Source organism: Bidens hawaiensis, unplaced genomic scaffold (assembly GCF_021521415.1).
Source record: "Bidens hawaiensis isolate Kalapana, Puna unplaced genomic scaffold, B.hawaiensis_p1.1 tig00034270_1, whole genome shotgun sequence".
NCBI classification, from domain to species: Eukaryota; Viridiplantae; Streptophyta; class Magnoliopsida; order Asterales; family Asteraceae; genus Bidens; species Bidens hawaiensis.
Genome location: NW_027495926.1, coordinates 185,778 through 210,763, shown reverse-complemented (window position 1 = coordinate 210,763; position 24,986 = coordinate 185,778). Strand labels below are relative to the sequence as shown.

At 39.5% G+C, this 24,986-nt stretch overlaps 1 protein-coding gene and 2 pseudogenes across 2 annotated transcripts; 2 read left to right on the top strand and 1 right to left on the bottom strand.

The window, feature by feature from the left end:
• The first annotated feature begins 4,881 nt into the window (after positions 1-4,881).
• LOC143586009 (protein argonaute 7-like) lies at positions 4,882-7,866 on the top strand. The gene is made up of 2 exons (XM_077067657.1): positions 4,882-5,202; positions 7,277-7,866. The coding sequence occupies exons 1-2, from the start codon at positions 5,051-5,053 to the stop codon at positions 7,806-7,808; spliced, it is 684 nt and encodes a 227-aa protein (XP_076923772.1). The 5' UTR covers positions 4,882-5,050; the 3' UTR covers positions 7,809-7,866.
• A 45-nt stretch (positions 7,867-7,911) lies between these two features.
• Positions 7,912-18,562, top strand: LOC143586004 (carboxylesterase 1-like; annotated as a pseudogene). The gene is made up of 3 exons (XR_013144635.1): positions 7,912-7,919; positions 17,405-17,700; positions 18,242-18,562. The product of XR_013144635.1 is annotated as a carboxylesterase 1-like (transcript).
• Positions 18,563-18,905: 343 nt separating this feature from the next.
• LOC143586007 (uncharacterized) lies at positions 18,906-19,868 on the bottom strand (annotated as a pseudogene).
• Positions 19,869-24,986: the final 5,118 nt, after the last annotated feature.

Here is a 24,986-nt window from a genome sequence, read left to right as displayed (position 1 = left end):
ACATAATCATTCGTGTGCTATAATACGCAAATTTGTTGGCAAACTCTCATTTAAACCGATACTTATATGAGTGATGATAACTCTGATTTTAGGACATATTAACTCGTTGATGTTTGTGTTGCACCTTTCGACCGTCAACAATTCAAGGCTGTTGGTGTGGAGAAGTACAATTTTGTTGTTTTACGGTTCACAACTTCACATTATAGTTATATTCATGTCCCCATGCATGCATGTTAAAGTCTATAGTATATGTGGTTGGTCGAATATGGATTTTTATATACATTTTGACACACATTACTTATCTTGAGGAGTAAGAGTACTTAAGTGTGGCTCATGTATTGCCTGGCTCTCACTAGTCATGTGCTAGAGTGACTTATGGGTTGTTTGGTAGTCTTTTCGTGATTTTATTAAGATGGGATCTCTGAATCGGTAAGAGGTTAGAGTGTGTTTCGTTTATTAAAAATGCACGTCTTAATGGTTCATGAAGCCTTTTGATATGTAAGTTTCAGAAACATGCTGATGATTCAAAGACTACCTCTTAATTGATCAGACTTATAATGATTCAACACAAGATTCTCAAACAGCTCCTTATTGAAGCAGCTTCAAGAGTTGCATGATACTTTAAGTGTGCTCAAGAAAGAAATTGTGGGTGCGATTATATATGTCGCCATGTGGGCAATTTGGAAGCTTCGAATGATACTTATTACTTCTCTTTCCTTTGTTATTCGAGTAGAAAGAAAAACTAATTGGTTAGGGTGGCTGAAGAACCATCTTTTATTCATGTAATTTTCATTTCTTGTTTGTGTGCGGCCAGTTTCTTGCTAGGTCATTGTTTATATAATATCCGTCGTTCAAAAAGAAAAAAATAACTATAGCGTTTGCATGTTGTCAACTTAGCAAAAGATAACGCATATATGCTTCAAGTTTAACCAACATATTTTTCAAAATAGATATGTTCATCCTCGGTGTTTATTGTGAATTATTCACAATTGATAACTTGATAATGTCTACATGTTTTTATTTATTTAGTAAAAGTACTTGGTCCAAATCTGTTTTTCAAAAAAAAAATAATAATAATAATAAAAAGAGAAGAATTTAAGAGAAAAAGATATTAAATAATCACTTTACCAGAGTGACTTATCAAAATTCAAAATAGATTGACAAGCTTCTGCCATTTAAAATAACATTTTTTTTCCCAATTGATCATGTTTTATCCATTTGCATTTCAATAAAAGTTTTTTCATATCATCATGACTCCTTTATCACCATAACTCTATAAAGTTTTGTACCATCCCACGCCAAACTTTCTTAAATGAGTTTTATAACATCCCACACCTGTTTTTTTAGTAATCACTTGTCGACATATTATTAGATTATTTTAAACCATTGTTCCAAATTACCAAAATTATTAACAAGATTAGTTTGACTAAAACTTATTGTGAAGCGATATGGTTTCAGATGCGGGCACACCCAAATAAGCCAAAACGTCAAGAGGAGGAATATACCCGTTGACGCACACCCTGGAGCAAATAAGTCCAAAAGCACCACATAGGTGGTGGTCACACTCAGGACCACAGTCAGGCTCAGAGTTGTGCGGGCTCTAGCACCACAGGGTAGCGCCACATGTGTAGCAGATAGGCGCGAGACCATTGTGATAGTCGAGAAAAGAAGAAAGCAATACTGAGTGGTGGGTACTACGCCAAACGGCATCCATAATCTCCACTATGACGGTCACAGAAAGGACAACCCGGATATATCCCCTTGAGACTTGGCCCAATAAACCTTCCATAACACTCCATACCTTCGGCGCAACGGGTAATAGATTCCACTCTCGCTCTCTCAACTCTCCTTATACTCATAACTTACCATACTGATTCTCACGCCGGAGTGTGGTTATAGGAAGCCCTCTTTCCTGTCACGAGGCTAACGATGTTGCTAGTTTTACATATCACCACATATTCACTCTCAGATTCAGGATCCCCGGTTGACCACATCCTATGAAAATACCGATTCAAATTCATGTTTCTTCATATTGGTTTTTATTAATCAAAAGTCACTTATTCTAATCTTATATAACCAACCAAAACATCTTTAATGATATGATTATACTCAATTTTAGTAAGTTATTAGTGCTTTCAACATAAGTTTCATAAAAACTTAACTTTTACCATTTTTGACAAGTAGTATTGAATCATTTATAAGCTATTATAGGTTTCAATTTCTTTAAATATCATAATCACCTCTTATGGTCAAAACCCCCACTTCTAGCTAGCAATGATACCATAGAACGTGTTAACTTTACCTTGATCGATGATGCCCTAAGGGCCCCTTACAACACTCAAATGATGCATGCAACCTTCCTTGAAAGCTTGATTCCACCAAATTTCAGGTTTCTTTGTGTTTTCTTCTAGGACAATATAACAACTCCCATTGACCATTTATCACTACCAAACAAACAACCCCATTTCTATCTTTTGTTTTGACACATAACTAAGTAATTAACTCGGTGAATATGTGTTCTTGGTTAGACTCTTCTTCTTTTATTAAACAGAATAATACATTTGATGGAAGCTATTATCTTCTCGTCGTGGTGGTTTATTTAATTGGATGCATCAAAATGAGATTGTTTTACACAAAAATGATTCACAAGGAAGTCACTTGTTGATTCCATTATGGCAATGGTATTTTTATGGGTTTCGAGTAGAAATGTAAGATTTAAAATAACTGGATCGAGTGGTTGAAAACCCCACTTCTTGTTATATAATTTTTTATCCTCCGGCTAGTTATTAGCCGTTGATTGTCATGTTATTTAATCTTAATTTTGGCTGGTAAAAAAGAAGTTAATTTGGACATTCATGTGACTTTAGACAAAGATTCTTGGTCTTATTATTATCATTATATTAAACCATTTCCTAGTAGAGTTTGACCCTTTACAACAAATTCACCAATACGACGTCGAAATGAACCGAAACCCTCAAAAGATGTTGCAAGATTAATAAAACAAAAACTCGTGGAACAAAATCCGGCCATCTTTTCGGGCGGAAACCCCTGCTTCGATGGCCGGAGAACCCTTTTCAGCTCGGTGGAGTTTGAAACCGATAGGTTTGAACTTGAGATCAAAATCCCGGTTCAGAATTCGTGCGAAAATGAAGAAAAAACTAAACTTTTTAAAGTCTTTATCAAGAATGTGTCCAAACTTAATGGTCAAGATTTGAGTAAGTACTTGAATAAACATGAAAAGAACACAGTACCACTTCCCCAAGACTATTTGCAAGCTCTAGATGTCGTTTTACGCGAAAACCCCGTTGTCGGAGTGCACTCCTTTGGGCCGGTCGTTGTACTCGGCTGCAATGGGTGGCGCCCCAACGGTCGTTGTACTCGGCTGCAATGGGTGGCGCGAAAGATATTGGCGGTGGCGCGGTTGGACTTAGGGGGTTCTTTCAAAGCCTTGGACCAACACAACAAGGTATTGTTATTATTATTATTATGCGTAAACTGCAGTTTTCGTCCTTATGCGGTTTTAGTCCAATAGTTTCAAATTTGCGATTTTTGTCCCTGTAGTTTTATTTCACTTGCAATTAAATAAGAATTTATTAACCTCGTTAAATCTGGTCGTTAAACTCATCAGATTTGGACAAAAGCCGCATATTTGGACAAACCACATGGACGAAACCGTATTTCACTCTATTATAATTATTATTAAAGAGAATATTTTTAGTTTAGGTTTATTGTTATCTCATGTCTAGGACATGAAAACGGGTCGGGTCGGGTCGGGTGAGTTCGGGTCACGGGTCAGAATGTTTTAGGGTCGAATGGGTTGATTCAAGAAAGGGTTAATTTGGTTCGGGTGTGGACGGGTTTGGGTCAGAACAAGTTCAGGTCAAAATATGTTGGTTTAAAAAATGTTTTTTTAGATTACTGTATATTTCGGCTTTACTTTTGGTTTTTGGCACGCGTGTTTAAATTCCCGTTGCGCGCATTCCAATGTCGGTGACACGCGCGGAGTCATGACTATAGTTTGTACCTAGATATGATTTGATTAGGTTTTGTTTGTAATTTTTATTATTATATCATCATCATCATCGTACTCAGTATATCCCACCAATAGCAAAGCTATAGTAGGGTCTGAGGAGGGTAAGATGTAGACAGCCTTACCTCTACCCCATAAGGATAGAGAGGCTGCTTCCGGTGAGACCCCCGGCTCGATAGTAGTTTTGCATCAAGCCTTGGACATAAGGCACATAGCACTCAATCATCGGGACACCGGCTGGTCGGTGCATGTACCCTTGTCTTTCGGCTATCAACGCCACTACATGATGCCTGATTAACCGTCCGTCACTTTTAACGTTATTTTCACGAGATTAGTAAAATAACGTCAAAATTAGTGCAATTTCACTTTTGCCCACCCGAGGATTCACACATAATTTTTATTATTATATTACTATAAAATATATCACATTTTTTCGGTAGTTCGTTCGACTTTTTTGTGTATGATATTGTATCGGATAGCTAATCTTTATTGCGATAAGATTCGTCGGGCTTGGGTTGTTCGGTTATCGGGTTTGTCGGGTCTAGTAGTTTGTGCGTTGAATGTGGATATATTTGTTTATTCATTTATTATACTGCTATACATAGTTTATTAATAATACATTAATACCTCACGGGGTTTTCATTATTCTACAGGTCTAGCCCTTAACGTCGACCTGACCATCACCGCATTCCACGACAGCATCGGCGTAATCCCATACTTACAAAAACGCTTAGCCTTCTTAACCGAACTACCCGACACCAAAACCTTAACACTCGAAGAAAAAAAAGAAGTCGAAAAGGCATTAAAAACGTTAAAGTACTCGTTAACCACCGAGAAACCATCCAACAATACAAAGTCCATAGCTTAACCGATGAGCCAACCGAGAACTTATGGTTTAGGGACCGGACCGGGGAGAGTTTATGGGTTGTGGAGTATTTTAAACAACAGTATGGGTATGACATTCGGTACCGAAACTTGCCGTGTTTACAGACGAGCCGACGACGGCCGTGTTATCTATCGATGGAGGTGTGTGTGGTGTGTGAAGGGCAGAAGTTTCTTGGCAAACTTTCTGATGATCAGACTGCTAGGATACTGAAGTTGGGGTGCCAGAAGCCAAGGGAAAGAAAAGCCATTATTGATGGAGTCATGACTGGACCATTTGGTCCATCTAGGTATGACTTATTTACTTTTTTTAGGTCTTGTTACACTACCAAAATAATATGCATATTTTAGTAAAATGTCATAATTTTTGTAAAAAAATATTAATATTTTTGTATTTTTTTTAATATAAAGGGTTAATAACATAAAAATGAAAAACAATGTATTTACTTATTTTGATATTAAAGTCTATAAGCTGTTTAAAGTACATGTATTTAAAAAAGAATAACTAGTTACCCTTTGGTCCATCTAGGCATGACCTCTTTACCTCTTTTTTACACTACCAAAATAATATGCATTTTTTAGTATATGTCATAACTTGTATAAAGTTATTAATAGTTTTGTTTTTTTTTACTAACATCAGTGTAATTATTGCTATATTTTTTTTTAAATATAAAGGGTTAATAAGATAAAAAAAAAGTATTTACTTATTTTGATATATTAAAGTTTATAAACTTGTTTAGAATACGTGTATTTACGTAGTTAAAAAAGAGTAACTAGTTACCCTTTGGTCCATCTAGGCATGACCTCTTTACCTTTTTTATGTGTTGTTACACTACCAAAATAATATGCATTTTTTAGTATACTGTCATAACTTTTATACAGTTATTAGTAATTTTGTTTTTTTACTAGTATCAGTGAAATTATTGCTATATTTTTTTTAAATATAAAGGGTTAATAAGATAAAAAAAGGTATTTACTTATTTTGATATATTAAAGTTTATGCACTTGTTTAAAATATACATGTATTTATGTATTTAAAAAAGAATAACTAGTTACCCTTTGGTCCATCTAGGTATGACCTCTTTACTATTTTTATGTCTTGTTAATCTACCAAAATAATATGCATTTTTAATAAAATGGTAGTTGTAAGTTTTTTAATGTTAATAATTATATATTTTGTTTTTTCTGATATAATATGCTTAAAGATAACATGTCTACTGATTTTGTATAACAAGTATCTATGTCTAATTCTGATATATTAAAGATTTAAAGTGTGTAAACTTTTTAAAATACATGTGTTTATATATTTAAAAAAGAATAACTATTTACCCTTTAGTCCATCTAGGATTCTAGGTATGACCTCTTTACTTTTTTAGGTCTTGTTACCCTACCAAAATAATATGCATTTTTTAGTAAAATGAATACATATTTTGTGTTTTTTACCATCATCAGTGAAATTAAGAAAAAAGTAAAAATAAATAAATTATGTTGCTATATTTTTGTAATATAAGGGTTAATAAGATAAAGATAAATAATAAAACACAATGTATTTACTTATTTTGATACATAAAGTATATAAACTTGTTTAACATACATGTATTTATGTATTTAAAAAATAATAACTAGTTACCCTTTGGTCCATCTAGGTAATGACCTCTTTACCTTTTTATGGTCTTGTTACAATACCAGAATAATATGCATTTTTTACTAAAATGTCATAATTTTTATAAAATTATTAATATTTTATTTTTTAACTATCATGATCATCAGTGAAATTTAGAAAAAAGTGAAAAAAGTATATATATGTTGCTATAATTTTTAAGAGTGAATTGCAGTTTTTGCCTCTTTGGTTTGTTTAAATTTGTCATTTCAGTCCAAAAGTTTAAAATTTGCTATTTTCATCCCTAAGATTTCATTTTCATTGCAATTTTCGTTCTTTTGGTTAACATATTTGGGACTAAAATAACAGATTTTAAAGTCTATAAACTTGTTTAAAATACATGTATTTATGTATTAAAATAAGAATAAGCATTTACCCTTTGGTCCATCTAGGTATGACCCACTTTCCTTTTTTAAGGGCTCACGCTACTAGAAAAATATGCAATTTTTTATTAAATTATTATTGTAAATTTTATAAAATTATAAATGTACTTTGTTTTTTATACTACATCAGTGAAATTAAGGGTTATAAAAATTATGATGCTATTTTTTTTATAAAATATAAGGGTTAATAAAATAGTATAGAAAAAACAATATATTTACTTATTTTGTCATAAAAAACCCAAATATGCTGAATTTTGTGTTAGGTTCGTGTCATGTCAGTATTCAATATACCATTTTAACCTTTTTTCGTTATTTTAACAGCGGACACCAAGCGGGCGAATTCAATCTTCGCATTCTAAAAGAAATGACAAAACTCAACGGTCGAATTCTCCGACCTCCGAGGCTCAAACTCGGAGACGGAGGCGAAGTGAGAGACTTACTCCCCTCCCGTCACGACCGCCAATGGAACTTTTCGGGCAGCCAAGTTTTCGAAGGCAGCCGAATCGGGCGATGGGCTTTAATCAGTTTCGGAGGCACCAATGAACAAAAATCAATAATCCCCAAATTCATCGACCGCTTAACACAAAGATGCGAACAGTTAGGGATCTTTTTAAACAAGAACACCGTCGTAAAACCGCAATATGAATCAATGCAAGTTCTTAACAACGTATCGGTTCTCGAAGCGAAGATTAAAAAGATTCAAAAGGCTGCAAATAATAATCTCCAGCTTTTGATTTGTGTAATGGAGAAGAAACACAAAGGGTACGCGGATTTAAAGCGTGTTAGCGAAACGAGCATCGGGGTAACGAGCCAGTGTTGTTTGTATCAAAATATTTCGAGGTTAAGTTTGTAGTTTCTTGGGAATTTGGCGCTTAAGATTAATGCGAAGATCGGTGGGTGTACTGTCGCGTTGTACAACTCGTTACCTGCTCAGATCCCCAGGGTTCTGACCCAGGATGAGCCGGTAATGTTTTTGGGTGCGGATGTGACTCACCCGCACCCGTTGGATGTTTTTGGGCAGACCTCCTGTCCACACGAGGTATGGTGCCACTACCTCCTCCCTTCGCGCGTTGGAAAAGGGAAGCGGCGTTGCGTCTTCGACAGGTATACTTTGCTTATCCTTTGGTTATCTTTTATGGTTCTATGAGCGCGATTCTGATAGAATTACTAATGAATCTTTGCTCACTCAAATGTTTGTAGAGCCGGCGACCTTGGTGGATCAACCTCAAGCGCAACAACATGCCGAGGCTGCGCCGGAGGTCGCTTCGAAGTCCCCTGTTTTACCCTCAAAAAAGGGGAGAATGGACTTCATGGCGATGTTTGACTCGCGAACGGCGTTGCGCCAAGGTATGTATTGCGCTTTTATTTTCTGACTTTTTCCTTTTAGATCAAGTCATGAACCATATCTTTTTGTTGATTTTTTCATAGGAGTCATAGCTGGCGTACAAGCTGCTGGCGGCACTCCTGGCGCCGGTGCCAGCGCCGTTGGTTCTGCTCCTGCTCCTGCAAGCATTGAATCTCCCCTCATCGGGATTACTAAGGAGCAGGAGGCCGTTTTACGCGCCGACCTGGCGGCGTCGAGACCTCCCTCACCTCCTCCTGCGCACAGCCCTCCTCGCGAGACTGATTTTGGTTCTAGGTCGCAGGAGAAAAGGCCTGTTTCAGAGGAGGATGAGGAGTTTGAAGTTGAAGACTCCGACGGCGGCCGCGCCAGCCCTGCAGCGCCACGAGATTTTCCGGCGCAGTCTTCTCGTGGGGCTGGCGCTGACTTTTCTGCTTCATCCCCGCAGGTATAGGTTCGTTTTTTCTCCGCTGCGCTGACTTCCATATTAGTGTTTTGATGACTTAGATCATTACTTTGTGTTTGCAGGAAGCCGATCACATTTACCGCCCGAGATGGAACATTACTGAGGACAGCTCATTTCAGTCCATGGGTGTGTGTGAGGACTTCTGGGCTCATTCTGTGCCTCCAGCTGAAAGGAGGTTTCAGGAGGGCCGCGCTCGCGATGACTTGCTCAACGATCATCTGTTTGCTGGGTCGGCTTTCTTTGCTGCCTCCCAAGAGCTTCGCTATGATTACGTAAAGGTACGTGATGCTCTTGCGGAAGCCAAGCAAGAGGCTAAAGTGTCTGCTTGGCATCTTTCTGATGCTCGAGAGAAAGCTGAGAAGCTCCAAGCAGAGTTCAGTGAGAACAGAGCAAGTGCCAACACCGCCTTCGTGAAGCGCGGGCATGAGCTACAGGCTGCGCGGGAGAAGCTACAGGCGGCCGAGGCGGACGCGGCCAAGTACGCGCGTAGAGTGCGCGACTTGGAGCTTGATGCGGAGGCGCGTGACCAAGCTCTCGTCCAGTCTATAACTGACAAATCATCACTGGAGAGTGAGATTGCGCGCCTGAAGAAGGAGCTGGCGGCCGCGCAGGCCGAGAAAGATGAAGCCTTGGCGACGGCAGCGTCTAGCCAGGAAGCACTCGAGCTTGCGCGAGCGGAAAAGGAAGAAGCCCTGGCGGCAGCAGCGTCCGACAAAGAGGAGCTGAAACAGACTAAGGAAACTGTTGAGTTGTTAAACTCTCAGATTCCTGCTCTTGAGACGTCTGTTGCTTCCCTCGCGCAGGATCGCCAATGGCTAATCTCACAGGGTATGACTCGTTGCGCTTACGCGATGAAATACTCAGAGGAGTTTCAGGCCCTTGTGATGGATTGCAACGCTGCCGCACGCTTGGTGGGTCGAGCTGAAGGGTTTAAGGATGGCTATGAATATGGCATGTTGAAGAAGAACCCATCCGACTACCCTTATCAGAGCGACGTTGCCTGCGCGGACATGGCCGCGATGGGGGAGAAGTATTTGAATACTCCCATTCCCATCCTTGCGCAGGTATTTTAACCTTAATGAGATTACATTGACTTATTTTCCAAGTCTTTTTGTACTCATATTTTTCCTTATGATTTGCAGATATCCGCGCTTGCTGACCAGCCCGATCTCGGCGCGCTAAAGAAATTACTTGACGAGTGCGAAGGGGCTGGTGGCAGCGATGATGGCGCGGGGAATGCTGCCCCTGCTAGCGGCTCTGGCGTGGCCAAAGGATCCGCTCCTGACACTATTGTGATAGAAGACTCCATTCAGGACGAACAACTTGACTATGGTCAGTTTGGAGATGACGAGGAGCGGGCTGCGCCAGATGCTGAGGGCGGTGATGAGGACTATGAAGAGGCTGACGTCGACGTGGAGACTTGAGAAGCCCTTCATGTTTTTTATTTTTATTTGTAGTTTGTATCTCATCATCTTGTAAACTTGTAAATTTCAATGCTTTGGAATGAAATTTTGTTTTTCCCTTCTTCGCATCTTGCGCATTCCCCATTCATCTCTTTATATTGCATGTTTGCTTGTTGAATATAAGATATGCTTGCACGTTGAAATAAGAACAAGGTTGTAAGGAAATTATTATACTTAATCCTTGTCATATTGTAAGTGATTTTGCCATATCTTGATTATGTTGACACGTGCCTTGGCGTTTTCATTATTCCTCTTTTGCGCGACGTTATCGCGCATTTATTATATGGAATTATGAGTTTTTTAGCCTTTACATGTCAATATGTGTTACTCAGATATCCATTACAATTTCATGCGCGACCTCGACCTGAGACCTTAACAACTATGTTTTGGCATTTGCTTTGCCTTAGTTGTGCTTAGGTATTTTTATGGTCAGGCTGCGCAGCATGTAGGATGGATGTTGTGAGTGATTTGAGCTAAGGCTCACATTATTGGGCTAAGGCCCTGAGCTAAGGCTCATATTATTGGGCTAAGGCCCTGACGTTTTAGAGTTAAGACTCGTTAACGCGTTTGAGCTTGAAGCTCGCGCATGTATGTTTTACTTCGTTCTATTTCGTTTTGATGTCAATACAATGTTGTCATATTGCTCAAAATTAATAAAGGGAAGTGTGAAACATGTATGCAAAAGGTAATAGAATCCACATTAAGAGAAGATAGCGCGTATCATTATTCATAATGGCTTAAAAAGCCTTGATTACAAACTTGACATTTTTTACATGAAACATTTTCTAAGTTGTGCCGCGTTCCATGCGCGCGGGATCTTCTTTCCATTCAAATCTTTTAAAGCATACGCGCCTTTTCCCAATTCTTCCGAGACTTGATAAGGTCCCTCCCAATTGGGGGACATTTTTCCCGGGGGTATCGCGCGGCTAGCTTCATTGTTTCGAAGGACAAAATCATTTTTCTTGAAGTGGCATTCTTTCACGCGCTGGTTGTAATATTTTTCCAGTTTTTTCTTGTACTTGGCTTCACTGATGATAGCCGCCTCTCTGCGCCCTTCAAGTAAGTTGAGATCCAACCTCCTTTCGCGCTCGTTATCAATCTTGTTCATCATGAGCACTCTATGGGATGGGCATCCAATTTCTGCTGGAATCATAGCCTCCGTTCCATAGGTTAGGCTAAACGGGGATTCACCATTGCTGGTTTTGCTTAATGTCCTGTGTGCCCACAGGACATTAGGTAGCTCTTCGACCCAAGAATGGGATTCTCCCTCCAACCTTTTCTTCAGCCCATTTAACAAGCTTTGATTCGCGCGCTCCACTTGGCCATTCCCCTGAGGGTGGTATACCGAAGTGAAGATTTGGTTGATGCGCAATTCCTTGAGCCAGTTGGATATCTTCCTGTCAGTGAATTGTTTGCCATTATCGCTCACAATTTCCATGGGCAAGCCAAAACGACATATGATGTGGCTCCAGATAAACTGCTTCATCGCTTCGGCTGTGATTTTTGCTAGTGGCTTGGCTTCAACCCATTTTGTAAAATAGGCTACTGCCACTACCAAAAATTTTACTCGCCCTTGCGCTTGCGGTAGGGGACCCACAATATCGATTGCCCATTTGTGGAAAGGCCATGCGGAGGTCACCGGAATCAAGTTGTTCTTTGGCCGCATGGTGTTTGGCGCATAGCTCTGACATGCTTTGCATTTTTGGATCTCTTTTAAAGCGTCCAAGTACATGCCTGGCCAATAGTAACCTGCGCTCATTGCCTTGGCAACCACCATGCGCGGGCCAGCATGTATTCCACAGATTCCTTCGTGTATCTCTCTGATCACATAGCTTGCTTCCTCAGCATCTAGGCATTTCATGAGCGGTCCAAGATAAGAGCGTCGATATAATGTACCATCAAGCAGTTCATAGTTCTGCGACTTGTGTCTTATCTTCCTCGCCTGTGCGCGATCGTCCGGTACTTTTCCCTCCTTCAAGAATTCCATTACTGGAGTTATCCATGATGAAGGGGTTGTATGAGTTACAAGAACAGACTTCGCTCCCACCGACGGGTTGCTCATTACTTCTACCATGACATCTTTGCCAAAGTGATCGAAGCTGGTTGATGCCATCTTGCTCAGCGCGTCAGCAGATTTGTTTTCACTGCGCGGAATATGAATGATTCTGAAGCAGTCAAATTGCTCGATGAGCTTTTTCGCCTGCTCTAGATACAGAGGCATGGTGTTCTCCTTGGCATCATAAAGGCCATTGACCTGTGCTGCTACCAAGTATGAATCAACATGGGCGTCTAGCTTTTTAACTCCGAATTTGTGCGCGATGCGCAGGCCAGCCAGCAGGGCTTCATACTCAGCTTCATTGTTGGTGCTCTTGAAATCCAACCTGATGGCTTAAGTATATTCCTGATTCTCTGGATCCACCAGCTTGAGGCCTGCGCCGGATCCTTCGTTGTTTGAAGCTCCGTCGGTGAATAATCTCCACACATTTTCTTCATCATTGGCTCGCGGAGGGTCTACCTCGCGCTGAGCCTCTTCAATTTTTCCTTCGGGGACTTCTGCAATGAAATCAGCCAAGACTTGTCCCTTTATTGTTGGACGGGGCTTATAGGCGATCGTGTGCTCTCCTAATTCCAGCGCCCATTTTGTTAGCCTTCCCGAGAGCGCGGGGCGCCGCAAGACTTGCTGGATGTTGTAACCAGTCAGAACTTCAATGGGATGACCATTGAAATATCTATGAAGCTTGCGCGACGCGTGTGTTAGTGACAAAACTAACTTTTCCATGATGGAGTAGCGCGTCTCAGGATCTGTCAGCACCCGACTCACATAGTATATTGGCGTTTGGATTCCCTTGCGATCCACCAACAATACTGCGCCGATGGCGCGCTCTCCTGCTGATAGGTACAATGTCAAAATTTCACCAGGAAGTGGAGCTGTGAGCGCGGGCAGATTTATCAAACATTCTTTTATCTCACTGAAAGCTTGCTCGGCCTCAGGAGTCCATTTGAATTGGCTTTTCTTTAAGCAATTTCTCAATGTGTTGACAAATGGGGTAGATTTGCTTGCATGGTTCGCTAGGAACCTGTTGATTGATACCAATCTACCATTCAGCTTCTGGACTTCTTTCATGGTGGATGGCGAGGGCATGTCAAGGATGGCCTCCACCTTCTCAGGGTTCACCTTGAAACCATCCTTGGTGACCATTACACCTAGAAATTTTCCCTCTTGTACGCCGAAAGTGCATTTGCTCGGATTGAGCTTCATGTTAACTTCCTTTAGGCGCCCAAGGGTTTCTTCGATGTCTTTGAGCATTTGTTTTTCCTCCCTGCTTTTGATCACCAAATCATCCACGTAGACTTCTAGGTTTCTTCCAATTTGGTCGTTGAAAACAGCATCCATAAGTCATTGGTAGGTGGCTCCCGCATTCTTCAAACCAAAGGGCATTTTTGTGTAACAAAAAACACCCTTGTCGGTTCTGAAGGCAGTCTTGTCCTCGTCTTGTGGTGCCATTTGAATCTGGTGATAGCCCTTGTAGGCATCCAGGAAACATTTGAGCTTGAATGGCGCCACGGAGTCCACCTTTGCATCGATGTTTGGGAGGGGGTAACAATCTTTTGGGCATGCTTTGTTGAGGTCCTTGAAGTCAATGCACATCCTCCACGAGCCGTTACTTTTCTTTACCATCACAGGATTGGCTACCCATGTCTGGTATCGTATCGGGCGGATGATGTTTGCGCGCAGTAGATCCTCAACTTGCTCATTCATGGCCCTCGCCTTCTCATCCCCCATGACTCTCTTCTTTTGAGCAATTGGCTCTACAGACTTGAACGTGTTGAGAGAATGTTGCGCCAGGTCTAGCGGAACCCCCGTCATATCAGAGTGTTGCCACGCGAAGACCGACATATATGCTGCGAGCAATCTTTTCATTCTCAACCTCGTGTCGTCTGATATCGTAGCGCCAATTGTGATTGTTTGCTCCGGGAATTTTGGGTTGAGAATCCATTCCTCTGGCGCGTTGTCTGCCATTGGAAGTTTCATTCTCCCTTCCCGCGGAGTACTTGTCACTGCACACAAATGATCTCGGTATACAAAAGTTACACCTGTTGGTGTTGGGAACCCCAATGCGCCGTGCGCTGGCGACGGTATGGCGTTGAATTGGGCAATCGTTCCCCTACCCAAGATCATATTGTGGCATGAAGTGGTGGGCAAGACCAAGAAGTTGACAACTTCGGCTCGCTTGTGTTTTTCATCCCCCATGGTTAGTTCAAATTGTATTTGACCTAGGGGATGAATGATTTCATTTGAAACACCAGAGATTGGTGCATTCACAATTTCAAGCCTTGCTTGGTCTGCCGGATCCAGTTTCCTGAAACATTGCTCATACATGATGTCTGATTCGCTGCCAGTGTCCACCAGGACTTTTGACACTTCATAATGAGCAATGTGTGTAGTGATGACAAGAGGACTGCTGATGGAAGGGCCTCCCCTGATTCTTGGGAAGATTACTTGTTGCTCGCTCCAATCTCCTTGGATTTGCGCGCTTCTCTTTCTTGATATTTGCCCTTGCCTTCCTCCCTCGGCTACACAGATTCTTTTGTACTTTTTGCTGGCTGAGGCTCCTTCTGATTGTTCATTTTCTGGTCTTGAGTTTTTCACCAGGTGAGCCAGCTTGCCTGATTTCACATCTTTTTCAATTGCATCCTTCAAGTGGTGGCATGCATCAGTGTTGTGTCCTGTGGACTTGTGAAACTCACAGTACTTGCCACTGTCTGATGGTCCCTTGTAGTGTAGTGGCTTGGGGCTTTTGAACTGGACATTCTCAGTGCTTAACACTTGTGAAGGCGTTTTAGTGAGGGGAGTCCATATTCTTGGCAGAGGTCTGTTAGGATCCCTGCCGCCTTCCCTCTTGTCACCCTCCCCGCGATTACGAACGTCTTTTTGGGGCTGGGGTGAGCTTGGTTGCGCCTGCTTTTCTGCGGGAGAAAAATTGGTTGGTTGCAACCTGGACCATACAGAGTTCTGTTTGCCCCTTCTTTCGTTGCTGCGCGGTGTCTCAGCTTGATGCGCTCTTTCTCTTGCCCTATCTTGGGCAATTTGTTTTTCATTTCTCGCGAAGACTCGCGATGCTTCCATTAGTTTGGCCCAAGTGGTTGGCATGCCATCTCTGCTTACGAGAGCTCGGCGGAGTTGATCACTGCGCGCGCCTTGTATAAAGGCCACGCGCAAGAGTTGCTCAGTGATACCTCCGATTGCCAGAGACTCCTGATTGAAACGAGTTATGTAGTCTTCAATCGTTTCATCATTCCTGCGCACGCAGTGCATGATGTCATCAGGGTCGCGCGTGTGTCTGCGCTGCTGTACGAAGTGGGCTTGGAACTTTTCCAATAGTTCCTCGAACCCATCGATTTGCCCAGTCGGCAAGCTCTCGAACCAGACACGCGCCGCGCCCGTGAGGCAGCGAGCAAACATGTGACACCATGTTGGCATCGTCCAGCTTTCTAGGTTTCCAGTGTTGTAAAAACCTTGTATGAAATCGTCTGGATCCGTTGTGCCGTCATATTTGCCCAAACCACTTGGCATCTTGGTTTTGTGCTGAATGGGAGCCTTCGCGATCCGCTCAGTGAATTTTGAATGTTTCACCAAGATGGCTGGCCTGTATGGTGTGGTTACGTCCACTTGCCCTCTCACTGGTGGGCTGTACGGCATGTGCAGATCCAGATCGGCTTTGGCTCCAGGCGCCATGTTCACGTGCGCGCGGGGCTGTGAGCCTCCTGCATGAGTATCTCGCGTCTTCCTCATGCTGTGCACTTCTTCATCACTAAACTCAGTGTGTGCAGTGTGAACAGAATGACCATCTTCCGGCACGCGCGCCCTTTTTGTTCCATGAACGTTTTGCTTGTCAAACGCTAGCCTTTGTGTTAAGTCGGCTAACTTTTTGTGTTTGACCAGCTCATTGTACTTGTCCATTAGACGTCGTTGCTCGTTTATGAGCCATTCTTTGGGGTCATTGGTTTTATCTTCTGGACCCATTGGTCCTTTTTGTTTCGCGCCGGCAAGATTTTGGAACGTGAGATCGTCTGGAGGAGTTTCAGTATGGCCATGAGGAGTTGTGATGAAAGGATGGTTACTGGTGGTGCGCGTAGAGTCACGCGGCACCCTCAGAAACTGCTGTCCCCCATTAACATCCTCACGCTCAATATCCTCCAGAACTTGATCGACGTTACGAACACCAGAAACCATGGTGAAAAAAAAAATTTTTTTAGAGAACTGATGAGATTTTGTTGCCGTTGTAACAGGTGATGGCGCCAATGAAGAAACGTGGATCGACTCACTGGTAGACGATCTACTTTCCTCGGGTGTGATTATGCTATTTCACCGATGGTTCTCTGGGATCTGGGTTCTTCCACCTACAAAATGAACAGCACCGTAAACTTACCCCTCAGAAAGGGACAGAGGGGTCCTCTTTGGGGTAACCCTCCGGTGTGAGAATAAGAGTTTGTAGGAGAAGATAATAATATGAGAGTAAGGAAATTGGAGTGTATTGCTTAATATAGCTGAATACTGTGTAATTGGATGTGTCTCTCCTTGTGGAGTTGATGTGGTATTTATAATGCTAGGGTTTCCAATGATTGGGCTCAGACCCAATTAGGGCCTTGTTGGCCTCCTCCAATTGCTTTGCGCCACGTGTCCTTGGGACACCTGGTGCTTTTTCATTGGTTATAATCACGTGGTAGCACATGGGTTTTGCTGAGTTGTCCACCTTTCATTGGCAGCTGTCAACATCAGCATATTCTTATTCCTTAAAAAGATACCTTCTGGAAGGTTGTCTGACGTGCACAATCAAGGTTGTCCTTACCCTAATTTGGATAAGGACGAGGTTGATTATGTGCATGTGTGATATGCGCCAATCCTGAGGATGCGCGAGGTCTTCTCTTTATTCTCACGCGCAGATGTGATATGCACGAGCATGTGATATGCGCCACGAGCGGATGAGCCACGCGCATATGTGATATGCGTGAGCATATGTGATGCGTGAGCATATGTGATGCCTGAGCATGTGATGCCTGAGCATGTGATGCATGAGCATGTGATGCATGAGCATATGTGATATGCGTGAGCATATGTGATATGCGCCATGCGCATAGGTTTTGGCTTTGTGCCTTCATAATGTCTTGATTTCAAGCCTCTTGTCTATCTTGTGGGTTGACCCGCCTCGCTCGGTGTTGAGGCGGGTACATACCTCTTCAGTGGTCAATGTAGGCTACCGAAACGCACCGGAGCACCGCCTTCCAGCTGCCTATGACGATGGGGTGGAGGCTTTGCATTGGATCAAGTCAACCCAAGATCCATGGTTGACCAAGTTCGCTGACTTGTCTAATTGTTACCTAATGGGAACTAGTGCTGGTGCAAACATAGTCTATCACACAGCATTACGTGTATCCCAACAACTTATGGATCTTGAGCCCTTAAATATTAAAGGTTTTTATTTATTTTTTCTTTGTTAGGAGCATATATTGATAATAATCATAACTTTAAAAATAGTTGTCACTGATCCTAACTTTCACACTATTTGTTTTCATTGGACCTCTGTTAAATAAAATTTAATGACATTAAGTTTTTTCCAAATTTCAAATTGATGTTATAGGGTTTTTGATCGGAATGAGAATACGAATCGACTGATGTAAAACTTAACTCGCAACGGCGTTTCAAACAACTTGATTTTTGTTAATTAAATATTTAAATACCGCAATTGAAGCATCCTTTAGTCGTTTGGACCACCGTTTGTAGGTCAGTTTTACATCAATCGACTCGTATCCTCATTCCGATCAAAAACCCTAAAATATTCGTTTGAAATTTGGAAAAAAACATAATGTCTTTAAGTTTTCTTTTAACAAATAGTGTAAAGGTTGGGACCAGTGACAAATATTTTCAAAGTTTTGGGATTATTATTGGCCAACTTCATTAAGTTGGGATTATTAAAATTGAATTCGCCGATTAAAAAAGGATCCAATTTTTATAGGTTTGATATTTCACAATATTTTCATGGGAGGACTGGAAAGGACGGAATCAGATGTCAGATTGCGAATGCCGGCTCTAATTTTTCGTTATCCTTAAGCGATACGATGTGGGATTTCGCTCTCCCTGTCGGTGCAAGTTGTGACCATGAGTATTGCAACTTGATGATGGGTAACCGGACGACATCACTCGGATCAAAGACGTTGGTTGGCCGGTGATGATGGCCATTCGTGACGGGGATTTGATAATAGATCGTCAAGTTAAGTTTGCAAAGACTTTAGGGGGTGTTTGGTACAGAGAATGGAATTGTAGAGAAATGGAATAGAGAAATGGAATTGCAGAGAAAGGGAATTGGTCTGGAGAATGAGAATTGACTGTTCTGTTTGGTAGTACAGAGATTTCAGTAGAGAAATATAGCTGAGAATCATTTCTCTTGTTTGGTACATAGGAAATAAACAGAGAATTATATCAACTTTATCATTAGCACAAGTATTTTTTTCATAACAAATATTTATTAAAAAATAAAAAACATATAAAAAGATGCATAAATTCCAACCAAAATATGCATTGATCAAACCAATTCACATACAAAACATAGTTTTTAAGCAAAAAACATCAACCATAGTTAAAACCAATTCACATACAAAACATACTTCAACCATACACTACTATCCCATTGAACCATCGGTATACAACTCGACCATCTCAATTTTCTCTTCTATTGTCAACGCAAGAAAAGAACGTCCTAGATCCACATCTTTACCAATCAAATGAGCTGCTTTGAACCGTTTTTTCGTAGTGATACCTGGTAAAGCTTTCAACTCATCACTAACCTTTTCATAGATTTCACGAGCCTCCATACCTTCTTTGCTAAGTTGTTCACCAACCATCTCCCCAAATCGAAGCAAAACTTCCTTGATATCTTTGCAAGACTCTCGATATATCTCATCTGCATCCGTGCTTCTACCTCTTTTGCGCTTGCTTGTTACACTTCCTGTTTGTCCTTCAGATCTATCAACATTTGGAACGGCTTCATCAACAAAATCAAAGTTTTCAATATCAACATGTGAGCTTTTTTGCGTCTCTTGAACAACATCTTCTTCTCCAAGGTCAACTGCTTTACTACCGGTAGCTCTATCCTTACCGAATATGGTACACAATTTGTCATAGAAAGGAAATGACTTGTCACGAAAATTCACAGCACCTTTGTGAGACTACAAGACAATTACAAATAAATTAGACTAAAATTTTAAAATCTAAAAAATATATTTTTTAGAATATACCTTCACGTATTCATTCCAAACACTATCATCGGCAATAATACAACATTTTTGTTCATCCCAACCAAACCCACTTGTATGCACCATATCATATACAATGCTAAAGTGTGTCTTCCATGTCTTCATCCTAGACTTTATATGTGGTTCTGCTTTGAGGCCAGAGTTAGGAAGACTTACATCTAGCAATTGTTGAACACCATTTAAATAACTTGGTTTGAATCCATTGTCAGCACCAGCATACTTTCCGGATGCATGTATCTCCATTAGTGCATCAACTAGCTTTGCATCTTCATCATTTGTCTAGGTATGCTTGCTCCGAGTAACTCCTCTCAATATATTTGAATCTGCCATGTCTACGTACAAATGCATAATTATACAATTAAAAATCATAATTCATGTAACTACAAATACAAATATAACAAGAAACATTAATAAGAAACAAATAAAGTGCATAAATAAACATTAATAAGAAACATCCATGGTTCTACAAATAAAAAATACATAATTGTCAAACATAATTAAGAAACATTGTTGGCACGCTGCGCACGCATCGCAGTCCAACTATTAAACATTTCATTAGCAAGAAGGTCTCTACGATCGGTCCATTCTTGTGAGGGCTCGATCATAGAAATAACATTGTCATGGTCATTTGCAGGTTGTGTGTGATTTACTGGGATTTCGTTATCAAGAGGGTCTTCACTTATTGTTGTTCGTATGAAATTGTGCAATAAACAACAAGCAATGATGATACGTGGCATGGACTCTATGGGATGATATGAGTTATCACGCAAAATAGCCCATCTGTCTTTAATCATTCTGAAACATCTTTCTATAACATTCCTGGCCGATGAATGTCCCATATTAAAGAACTCCTTAGCATTCGTAGGAGGACGAGACCAATCGTTAAGATGATAACGTTGACCTCGATATGGAGTTAAAAATCCTTCACCATTTGTATAACCGGCATCACAAAGGTAGTATGTTCCTACAATTAACCATAAACTCTATGTTAATTATCATACTTAAATCTATGTATATTCTTTGAAAATTGTCTATCACATACCCGGAGTTATTTTAAGACCATTGGGTCTACTGATTGCATCACGCAAAACTCTACTATCAGCTGCAGAACCCTCCCATCCCGCTAAGACATACGTAAATAAAAGGTCTCTCGTACATACTTCGAGTACGTTAGTACAAATCTGCCATTTTCTTGTCCTATAAGGTTTTCTATCAATAGTAGGGACTTTAACTTTAATGTATGTTCCATCTAATGCTCCTAAGCAACCCTGAGTTAAAAGAAAACATTACTTACTAATTTATGTTAGCAAAAAATATCTTTAATAAAAAATGTGTTTGACTAACCTTAAACCATTTCCATCTTTCATCAGTTTCATTATCTGGCACTGGCACGGGTGACTTGTAGAGTTCTTTGTGTAATCGACATATAGCATTTAAGACTAACTTGAAATACCGACTTACAGTTTCCCCGGACCGATGAAATCTGTTGACTAGTGTCCTATTCTTTGCATTATGAGCAAGGGTATGTAAAAACATAGCAACTTGCTCATCGACTAGCATGTTTTTACTATTCTTTAGTCCCCCTCTAGTTTCTAGCATATCACAAAGTGTTGTAAATGCATGTATATTCATTCTTATGTTAACAACACTCGTAACATCACTTTCATAAACCATCCTCACCATGTTTTCAAGCCTATTATGGTAACTCATTAAATATTTTGTATGTAAAGTCATTGACTCAATCGACCGACGCAAATGATAAGTACACAACATCCACCAACGAATCGTAACATAAATGACATAAAATGCACCTATGGCAACTATTCTTTGTCTGGAAGGTGATCTTGCCATCTACACATAAAAATATAAGAAAATTCAAGAAAAGCAAATAACTCCAAAATATAATCCAAATATTAGCAACAAAGTGATCATGAAAGCAAGAAAAATGATTACAGGCTACTTTATTCACTGACTTGCTGAATGTTGTTTAATTGCCAATGTTTACATCAATATATATGTTATTTTGGATGAAATTGAACATCCAAGTTTCCATGTAAGTTACAAGTCAATGTTATACAAGATCCCTAAGGTTTCCATGTGAGTTACAAGTCAATTTCTAGATAAAAATGGTGTAAAAAGTGATGATTTGTTGATATGTAGAAATCTGAGTTTTTTGGTCAGATTTGAGTTTGTAAATATAGATTTATTTATCAACAAAACAATTGAAATAAATTATGAAAATATTTTCACAGAAACTTCAACATCTCTAGGTGTTTATATATTTTTCTCAAATTTTTAAAGTATGCATAAGGTTTTCAACTAAAATGCTAATTATCAAAGGTATCTAAAACTTACTGTTCATAGTTTGTAAATGTCAAAATTTCTCAAAAATTGACTACTCAGGATTTGCATACAAGGACAATTGGGAAATATTCTAGACACTTAAAATGTTCATTAGAAAGAGGAATGAAGTCTAAAACTTCAAAAACAAGAGAGTTATGCTCTTTAGAAGTGGACCTAAAATCTGTCAGTCAAAAACAGATTTGACCTTCGGTTTTATTTTTCACGTTTGGGTAATCAAAACTTCTCTAAAAATTACGAAACTAGTGGAATTTGAAACTAGACTCTCTGAACTTAATGTTAGACTCAAGAAACGATCAATTTGCATCTATTATGATCAAAATATTGTTTGAACAAAACAGCATTACAGATTTCATCAGCAACAACATTCAAGCAACTCATGTAAACATTCAATTTATCGGTTCCAACATTCAACCTAGCATCTAAATATCATTCTAACATAAAATTCATGATTCAAACTCATCAATTTCATACCATATAATGTTCAATTCCCAACCTAGACATCAAAGATTTCATCAATAGTCGAATTAAACATAAACCATTGAAATCTAACATATCTAAATCGATTACCAACAACATACAAACATCACACGATAACAATCGACATCAGCAGCTGAGTTTGGATCGAGGTTTAGGTCTGGTCGAGCATAAGAAAGTCGAAAAAATGAAAGTTTCATACCTAGGATCGTTGGAATCGAAGCAAGGATCGCGAATACGAACTCGGTTCTTGGATTGGAGATGATTTGTGGGTGATTAGAGGCTGCAAGTCGATCGAACAGCAGGGAGAGGCGTGAGTTTGCTGCTGTAGATCGAACAGCAGGGAGAGGCGTGAGAGAGTGAGGCTGAGAAATGAAACCCTAGAAATCCAATTCTCCGCTTTTTTTTAGAGAAACAAAATCAGAGAAATGGAAATGGTTTATTTCCATTTCTCACCTCTTTCTTTCATAAACAAACAAGAGAATTCTTTCAAATTCCATTTCTCACCCCTCAATTCCCTCTACCAAACACCCCCTTAGGGTTTAAGTATTAAAGATTTAGGAATAGAGTTATTTTCTTTTTATAAAAAGCTAAAATATTAAATTTCATACACTTCATTAAAATGTCGTTCTGGTTAGGTATAATTTTTTTAATGATGACTTTTTGTGTGCTAGCCACCACACTCTTTAAATTTGGAGAGTCTCATTGCCCTACTTTAGTCAGACTATGTTGTCTTAACCGGGCACATGTCGGCTTTAGGCTTGGGCGTTCCCTCAGGAAGCCATACTGTCGGCTGGCACTTGACAATAGTTGTGCCACCACAAGAGCAGAACTCAATGGCGTAACACACGATGGCCGAAAATCTGGGTGGGCTCGGGATTCAAACTGACAACCTAACAAGGCATAACTCAAATCATTTGTTGCTATAATCCACCAAAAGTGACACATATGGGGATCGAACTTGGGTCGTCACTTAATAATCCAAGCCTCCTACCACTAGGCCACAAGTGGAGATTAAAGTAATAGATTTAAACAATAAATTCAAATTTTAAATTATAAATTCAAAATTTAAATAATAAATTTAAGATGTTTTATTTATTAAACTAATCCAAAATAAAAATTGTTGCACATACTAACATACATACAATGATACAAGCACCAAACAAGGCCTACAGCCTGGCTGGATTGGCCCTCATTCCTACCAAAAGAAATGGTTAACAAATGAGGTCATGGATAGATGCATGTGTTAAAAATATGTCCAGAAAATAAAATTAGAGTTTTAAATATAAAAAGTGGTTGAATATTCTGTTAGTTAGGAAAACAAGTAGCACATAGTCACATATATAGCAAAAAGAAGCATTGCTACTTCTACCATTTGATTATTAAGCATGCAAATGATTTGGAACATTCAAATGCAATGTAACGCTAAAAAAATACCTTAATCGAATTTGAATAGTTACATGTAAAATCATTCAAGTTTTGTTAATTCGGTTTCGTATATGTACAAGAAACCTTAAAAAAAAGGTTGGCTGTCAGGAAGAAACTGACCTACTGCTAAATAGAAAATTTTGTTATGTTGTTCAAGTCATGTGAATTGTTTAGTTAAAGAGTTTTAGTTTTCTTGCTCACTCCTAGACTAAGAACACCAAACATGTTGTCACACTTTCTACTTTTTTGTTAGTTGTAATATTTGTTATAATAGAAAGATGGTGTGGGTGTTATATTTTGATTGTCAAAGGTTACATACATACAAAACGTTAAGTGATCCAACATTGAAATTTTCAGCGGGTACGAGATTCCAGCATTTGAGACTCTTGTGGTTTGAAGTGGTTTCGGTGGTGGTGATATGTCATTCTTTGATCTCTTGAGTTGGAAACAAAGCTGTAAATATAATAGAATCGAATGTGGTCACTCTCAAACCACCCTTCGACATTCAAGTCAATATCTACAAGTGTAAGTAAATATGTATATATAGTGATGTAGATTTCCTCTATAACATGAAGAAGTTGAAGAGGTTATGTAGCTTTTTACATGGATGGTTTAGCCAAACCTAATGGGTTGGGTTGGAATGAGTGAATCACATTTAAGCGAGACCAATTTGACAATAATGTTTACATTAAGTGTATTGAATAAATATCACACAAACTTTTTTTCTTCTATGAAAATGACAACTCAAATAAAAATTGGCAAAGGTTAAAATTAAACTAGAGATTTGAAATATAATATATTTGGTGAGTAAATTTAAGGCTGTAAACGAGCCGAGTCAAGCCAGTCTTCTTTAATTTTTTTGAATTTTTTTATTTTTTAATTTTGAATTTTTGAATTTCTTATTTTATAAATTTCGATATATAAAAGATAAAAAAAATATAAATTTAACATACGTATTATAAAAAATTAATAATTAGAACTTTATATGTTTTATTTTCGTTATTCTTTTATAAGGTTTTAGGTATCGAGTGACATAATGTATGTATAAGTATGATATTATTATATATAGATATTAAAATTTAGGGTTTAATCTAAACGAGCCAACGAGCCGAGCTAACGAGTCGAGCCAAAACCGAGCCACGAGCCGAGCTGACCCCATATACATGATGAATATCTACTTCA